Below are 8,309 nucleotides of genomic sequence, written 5' to 3' on the forward strand. Positions count from 1 at the left end.
ATAAAGACTTATCTATCAATATCATGATAAAAATGTTTTCTATATATACATTAGGAATCCTGAAGGAAAGCAAATAGGGGCTCGGGGGCCTCGGGTGCTTAAGTGATATCAATATCATGATAGAAGATTTATATATCAATATCATGATAACAATGTTTTATATACGTACAGTCTTTTATATATAGCCATAAAGTATCTTGAATGTAAGCAAATCGGGACCGTGGGGTCCGGATTGCTTAAGTATCAATACCAAAATAATGATATAAATCTTTTATATATAGCCACAAAGTATATTGAATGTAAGCAAATCGGGACCGTGGGGTCCGGATTGCTTAAATATCAATACCAAAATAATGATATAAATCTTTTATATATAGCCACAAAGTATATTGAATGTAAGCAAATCGTCAATACCAAAATAACTATTTTGATTGTAAAAGGAATTGAAATCAAGCCAGACCGTAACCGTGATCATATCAAAAGAGGGAAGGGAAGGTCGAGAACAAGGATCGTATATATAAAATATATATGTGACTAATATAAAGTTAATCCAAGTAAGAAAGAGGCGCAACTAAACTACTCGACCGGATGGTAATGTATAAAAGCTACTTCCGGGGATCCCGTAATGAAATCTTAATATATGTATATATATATATCTATATAAGGTCCGTGAGGTGCGTGACACTAGAGGGGGAAAGGGATCTTTAACGGGTCCGTGACGTGCGGGACCGGGGGAGTAGCGCGTACAAAACTTAATAAATAATATAACATAAGGTACCAAGGAACGAGCCGCAAACTTCCCGCCGATCGTTGGCCAAACGAGCGACAGAAAGAAAACGACTACGACCGGGTAGAGTAGTAGAAAGAGTAAGTAATGTATGTGAATGTATAATAATAGTATGCCTCACAGAACAATGGGAACCGCCCGTGCAAAGCGGATGCCCCCGGGAGGGGTACATCGCGCTATAAAGTGACTCAAACTCGATCGGGGAGAGAGAGGGAGGGAACCCTGGGGTGGGGTAACGGCGGGAGGAGGCTAGGAGTGGGGCGATAGCAGGTATACCAACCTGCCAGACCCACGATTGATATGATCACTCGGAAGGACTAATAACACTATAATAAACATAACGTAGGGTAAAATAAGGCAGTTATATACCTTAGAGATGGTGCTAGAGGAGCATTTCACTGGGCGACACGGGTCTCTCGCCCAGAAATAGATTTTTCCTTCGTCAAAATCCCTTTTTCGTCCTTTCCAAGAATTCAAGCTAAGCAAACGGGCTTACACCCTCAAGGTGATGCCATTCGTACTCTACATAGCGACCAAGTTATTCATTAAGTTAGAGGAGACAGTAGTCCAAGAGATGAGGACTCAAGGAATACAGTTAGTGGCCTACCTAGACGGTTGGTTTATCTGGGCCAAGAGCGTCAAGGAATGCCACAAGGCGTCGGGCAAAGTAATAAAATTTCTGGAATACTTAGATTTCCAAATAAATTTAAAAAAGTCCCGTCTTTCTCGAGCAACGTGCTTCCAGTGGTTAGGTCTTTAATGGATCCTGACCACACTCAAGCGGTCGATTCCACCACAGAAGTGGATGGAGATAGTAAGAAACACAAGAGGATCTCTCAAGGACAAACTAACACCCCGGAGAAACCAAGAAAGAGTCCTAGGTTTACTCCAGTTTCCCTCAGTAACAGACACATTACTGAGTGTCAATCTCAAAGATATCAATCGAGTTTGGCGGTCCAAGAGAACGAGAAATATCGAGTCAATTTCTCGGGTTCCACCTATACTAGGGGAAAAAACTTCAACAATGGACGAAGGTCAAAAACCTAGCAAACTCAGTACCTTTACGATTCCCAGCGACAACTTTGGTGGTCCATTTAGATGACTCCCTAAGCATTTAAGGAGGCTATTCCCAATACGAATAGGTCCAGGGGTTGTGGACAGTGGCACTTCGACAACATCAATATCTTGGAAATCAAGGAAATGTTCTTGACTTTAATAGGTCTTTCCCCGTCACAGAAACAACATATCAGTCTAATTTTAGACAGCCAAGTGATAGTCCACTGCATTAACAGGGGAGGTCCCAGATTAAGTCATGTAAATTAAGTGATGGTAGCTATCTTTTAAATGGCAACAGGGAACCTTTGCCACCTGTCAGTTGTTCACCTGGCGGGAGTAAGAAATGTGGAGGATGTTATACCAAGGACACCTCTGCGGGAGTTGGAATGGTCCTTGGACAAAAAGTCATTTAACTGGACCTGCCAACAGGTTCCGGGTTCCCAAGGAGACCTATTTGCCACGGAATCCGATCACAAGCCACAATGTCATGTGGCCCCCAACCTGGACTCTGGCCTATGTCACAGACGGCATCTGTGGTATACATACTGTAGTTGATGTAAATAGAAAGATTTCAACAAATAAAATAAACGTTAATAACATTATTATGTTTTTGAGATTTCTATGGCATGAGAAGGGTTTAGCTGTTTTATCAATTAAAGGTTATAAAGCTACGGTGACATCCGTGTCACAGCCCATTAAAGTGTGTAGCTTGTGATACTGGGATCAGGGATATGATTAAGTTCTACATCGTTGAAAAACCTCAAACTCAAAACCAAATTAAGTGGAAGGTGGGTGGGGTATTTAGGGATTTAATAAATCCTCAAGGTAAAGTACCCTTCATATATCTAACAATTAAAACACCATTTCAATTAGTCTGCTACAGCCACAAAAAGTAAATTGAGCTACAAGCCATCCTTGTCCTATTGGGATTTAGATGTAGAGTAGTATTGATATTACTTTTACCAAGTTTCAAAGCACAGAATGATTCCAAGGTGAAAAGGTTACTTCATTCATATCTTATTTCTCCTCTTAACCCCTTCGCTACAATGACGTTATACCTCAAAACATGCCTGGTAATACACACTGTGACATCCAGATACGTTAACATCATTATTATTATTATTACATGCTAAGCTACAAACATGAACCATAAGGGGTATAGCACATAGTTATATATCACACACAGGTCACACTGGAAATTTCACTAAAAAATCTCTCCCTGATATCAGTCCCCCCTCCTTTCTTCAGCCAACCAAGAAAGTCTTTCGAATTCTAGCCTTGGTGTCTGAATATGTAAGGGCTATTTTATTTTAGTCTTTTTTTTACCATATAATAATCACACAAGGCATTACTTAAACCCCCCCTTGACACCCCAAGCTTGGAGACTTAGGGATCCTCACATCTTATCCCACCACTAACTGAAATACTTGTGATTCTAGTAGTTATTCATAATTATGTAAGGTCTATTTTAGTGTATTTCTATGTTGGCATAGTGTTCAAATCACAGAGAAAGCCTCTCCACCTCTAAATACCACAAGTCCCACCCACAACAAGACGAAAACATTTTAACAGTAATGCTAGTTGTTGACACAAGACAAGATTTGTTTTTTTATTCCTTTTTTTCTCAACTATCATTTATACGAAGTAATATCTTCATTTCTTAAATATTTCATATTAGTATTGCTCATTGTTTTCACGAGTAAAAGTTAGTCTGTCATTATTTCCATTTATTGCCATTCTACACAGCATTTGTCATATTCTACATGCTCAGTCCCTAATTTCCAAGCCTGTGAAATTCTCAAAACAGAGATGATCCACTTCATATTGACAGTCACACGCAAGGTGGAATGACAGACAAATGAACAAACCTTATGTCTAATGAAATAAATTTTCTCTTTCTCTCGCTCTCTCTCACATACTTTTATGGGGCCAGAAATATGTTTTTGTCATCAGTTTTTTTGTTTATTGTATACCTTATAAGTCCTCGTGCCAAAGGAATCCAATGGATATTTTCATTACATTTCTTTATAATTTAAAGTCCATTATCGCTAGCTTTATATCTTTCGAGAGCTTTTATAGAATACTTTTTGTGTTAAAGGAAACAAATGGACATATTCATTACATTTCGGGACAATGTAAGTCCATTATTACTGCCGAGTAGCTTTATATCTTTCAACGGCTTCTTGTGGAATTATTACGGAATAACAGTCACTTCAATGAATTTAGTTTTCATTTTACACAAAAACACCATGCTTTACTGTTATGTTAGATAAAATTTTACAGAACTAATTAATGAAAAATTATTCTATAATCACTTCACAATGAATGGAAAAAATATTTCGGTTGATGAGAATAAAATACAATGGAAAATGAAGCAAACTTTTGAAAAATTTATTCTGTAATCAGCAGTAAAACAAATAAACATGGAAATATAGGTTATTTATAGATTAAGTGAGCAGGTATATCCAATGGTGACATCTCTTATACAACTTGAGTAGCGGATCCGCAGCCTCGTTGTGACGGGGTTAAAGGTGGTGTGAAAGAAAAATGATGATAAATTTTTTTGTTTGCTTACAGCATTGAAATTGAGAGAATTATCGTAAATGCTAATAAACTGTTAAGCAAAGCTTGTCTATCAGAGCTTAGAGCTAAAACTCATAATAGAGCAGTAATTGTAGTAGCCTTGAAAAAAGTTTTAAGCATAACAGCAGCTTTGGTAATTTTGTAACCCTATTTTAGAGATGTCAAGTTTGATTTTGTGTTGGGCCCTTGGTAAATTATGAGAAGCAGAGGAATTGCTAAGATAAATTAGTTTTGGACTCTTTTCTTTTTTTTTTACTCTCTATAACCCTATATACCCTACTTGTGTTATATTGCGTACCACTTTCCTTCCATGCAGGGCAATGGGGAGTATTCAGCAATCAACTCCTAATTTTTAAAATAAAATTATTTTTTTTGCAGAATTTACCTGAGCTTCTTTAGAATTCCCACCCCTTGCCCCACTCATAGGTGACTAAATTCTCACTTAGAAGAATATGAAGCTGAGATGGTAGCACCTAAGGGGAAATATTTGTTGATGTAGTGTTGTTTACATTAACATTCCATACCACAGTGTCTTTTCAGTGGGGACAAACAGTAGTACTTACATCTTCCTAAACATGATAAAAAATAGAATTTTGCATATTTATTTCAGTACTTATCTTGTAGTCACTTATTTCCCTCGCACCTCCCCACTTTTAGTGATGTCAAGAGATTTTCGAGTACACCTACACGTCAGTGACAATGATAATACCTGTATAGGAAATAGTATTAATATGCCTTTTTTAATAATAACCCCATTGGCACCACCTATTAGGTGGACTTGGCTTCACAGTGGGGGGAATGCAAGTTTTTTTTTTTTTTTTTTTTTTTTTATAGAGATCAGAAAGCATTGTCTTTAATGGTGATTCCAAGGTAATTATTAAAATTCAAAATTTTATTAAAATTCCATTTATCATTATTGTAATCATCCTTATTTAGTTTGTAATTGACAAATAGTGTAATTGTTTAGTCCAAGTGGTTTCTTTTAATGACCTTATTTTTCAATTGTATGACAGCATTATTTTTTAGAAAATTTGAAGTTTTTATAATACTGTATCTGCTTTAAGAACAAGGAACATTAACATATTTTTGGGTCTGGAGTGTTTACAGTGTTTTTAAAGATATTGCATTCTCATTTGGACCATCGGCAGTTTAGTAAACATAATTTTGTTTTGAAAATTTTGTATTGGAAAATACTTATCCTAACATTGTGTACTTTTCTGGAGCCTTCAACATTAGTAAAATGAGGCTTTACAGTTCCAGTAAACCTTTATTTATATTCACTTGGAATTCTGACATTTGTTCCACTTGCAGGTTATGTTGCTATCCTTAGCAGCTGGTGGTGTAGGCCTGAATTTGATAGGTGCCAATCATCTGTTTTTACTAGACATGCACTGGAATCCCCAACTAGAAGCCCAAGCTTGCGATCGGATATATAGAGTTGGTCAAACAAAGCCTGTAACAATTCACAGGTGAGACTTTTGATACACGTTCTGTTAATCCACTGGTGTGTTTGTTCCCTAATTTTGTTTTCTTTGTAATGTCAAAGTTTCTGTGCATTTATAAGAAAATAACACTTGAAATTCATTATCCATTCCAGATTTGTTATGCAAAATACAGTGGAAGAAAAGATCTTAGAACTGCAGCAGAAAAAACTGCAATTAGCAAATGAAGTTCTGTCAGGCGTCAAGCGCACACTTGAGAACAAGCTAACATTAGAGGACATGAAAGCTTTGTTTGACATTGGGGGAAATGTTCCATCAGAAAAGTTTCCCTCCTAATAACTTAAACCTTAGTAGAAACAGAAAATTGTATATACTAGATCATTTTTTTATATAGAATGAATTATATTAGATAGTAGAGATGTTCATATGTTAATTATACAGTATAGCCAAGTACCATATATTTTTGTATTGTTTAAAATATCCAAATCATGTACGAGTATCAGTGCCTATAAGATAACTTTGTGTGCACGCTATTCATTAAACTGTAAATGACATTTATTTACAGAAATTTCTGTCATCAATAGTGTGAATGTTTAGTCCAAGTGATTTCTCTTAATGACATATCTTTTAATTGTATGACAGCATTATTTTTAGAAAATTTGAAGTTTTTATAGTATCTGCTTGAAGCACAAGGAACATTAACCAATTTTTGGGTCTGGAGTGTTGACAGTGTTTTTAAAGATATTGCATTCTCAATATATTAAGTCATTTTGTTGCCTTTGGTAAAGATCATTTGTATATTGGCATACCAGTTATATTTTAAATTTGGATAATATTATTTTCTACTTTGAGTAATTACAGTATTTCTAAATGTGATAAATCTCTTGCTTTTTACCCTTTGGTATTGAATGTAATTAGCTACTTTCTCTTAATGACATTATCTTTAATTGTATGACAGCATTATTTTTAGAAAATTTGAAGTTTTTATAGTATCTGCTTGAAGCACTAGGAACATTAACCAATTTTTGGGTCTGGAGTGTTGACAGTGTTTTAAAGATATTGCATTCTCAATATATTAAGTCATTTTGTTGCCTTTGGTAAAGATCATTTGTATATTGGCATACCAGTTATATTTTAAATTTGGATAATATTATTTTCTACCTTGAGTAATTACAGTATTTCTAAATGTGATAAATCTCTTGCTTTTTACCCTTTGGTATTGAATGTAATTAGCTACTTTCTCTTAATGACATTATCTTTAATTGTATGACAGCATTATTTTTAGAAAATTTGAAGTTTTTATAGTATCTGCTTGAAGCACAAGGAACATTAACCAATTTTTGGGTCTGGAGTATTTACAGCAGCGGTTCCCAACCTTCTTCCAGTGGTGACCCTATTTCAGCTTAACCATACTTTTAGCGACCCCACTCAAATAACTCTACCTGTATATTCTTTTTTTTAGATAAAATAATATAATTGATTAAAGTACACTATCATTGAATAGCAAAAACCTAAAAATGCACTTATATATAATATATAATATCTTTATATAAGACACACTGCATAATAAAATGTTATTGATATGAGTAACAATCATTATCTTGATAATAAACAATGATGTTCTTCATGTCATTCATGTGATGGTTAAAACTGCTTTTCCATCGCCAGTATCTCAATCTGCAGTGATGTTTTCGATAAAGCACAACGTAGTTCATCTTCAGCATGGAGATTAGTTCTGAGCTTTGACTTTATTAAAAGTACAAATGAAAAGGTCACTTCACACATATGTCGAAGAAGAGGGCATAACATTTTAAGCATACCTTCAGCCAAATTTGGATATCGACGTAACTGTTGTATCCAAAACTGAATCTCTGTTAAGGAATTAAAGTCAGCTTTGGCAATGTCAGATCTAATAATATCAGTAAATTCTTATGGATATCTTTCAGGAACATTTTCAAATGGTTTATTTGAGGTAACGTGTGGGATAACAGAGGCTTTTCTGGAAAATATTAGCTAAATTCCTCTTTTAAGATCTCTAAGAAGAAGAATGAGTAAACTTTGAAAACTGTTTGAATGAAATATCAGTGTCATTTTATTCAACAGATGCATTTAATTTGGGAAACATGCACAGATTTCTTTTTCTTCATTTACTCCAAAAGATCCAGCTTCATTTGGAAGGCATTTAGTTTTTCTTTCTATAGTGGAAGATGAAGGGAATTCAAAATTGTGAAAAATCTATTAAGTTTGCAGTTTTTGCCCAATTACAGTACTCATATCACCTAAGAAACTGGATATTTCTGTTCTTCCTTGCCGAGATAAGAATTCTCTCACCTCACCATTCAACTAAAAGGGGATTACCTTTTGGTAGCTACCTTGCTCCAGTTTGTAACATAACTTCATACTCAGAATCCATTTTTTTATGACACACTTTAGCAAACAAG

General features: G+C 35.1%; 1 protein-coding gene across 1 annotated transcript in view; it reads left to right on the forward strand.

The window, feature by feature from the left end:
* Nucleotides 1-7,358, forward strand: part of LOC137633470 (transcription termination factor 2-like) — a 100,629-nt gene extending 93,271 nt beyond the window's left edge. The window contains exons 10-11 of the mRNA XM_068365775.1: nt 5,738-5,895; nt 6,024-7,358. Coding sequence (XP_068221876.1) covers nt 5,738-5,895; nt 6,024-6,204 — 339 coding nt within the window. The 3' untranslated portion in view covers nt 6,205-7,358. The remainder of the gene's footprint in view (nt 1-5,737; nt 5,896-6,023) is intronic.
* The last annotated feature ends 951 nt before the right edge of the window (nt 7,359-8,309 follow it).

This window comes from Palaemon carinicauda, chromosome 3 (assembly GCF_036898095.1).
Source record: "Palaemon carinicauda isolate YSFRI2023 chromosome 3, ASM3689809v2, whole genome shotgun sequence".
Taxonomy (NCBI): Eukaryota; Metazoa; Arthropoda; class Malacostraca; order Decapoda; family Palaemonidae; genus Palaemon; species Palaemon carinicauda.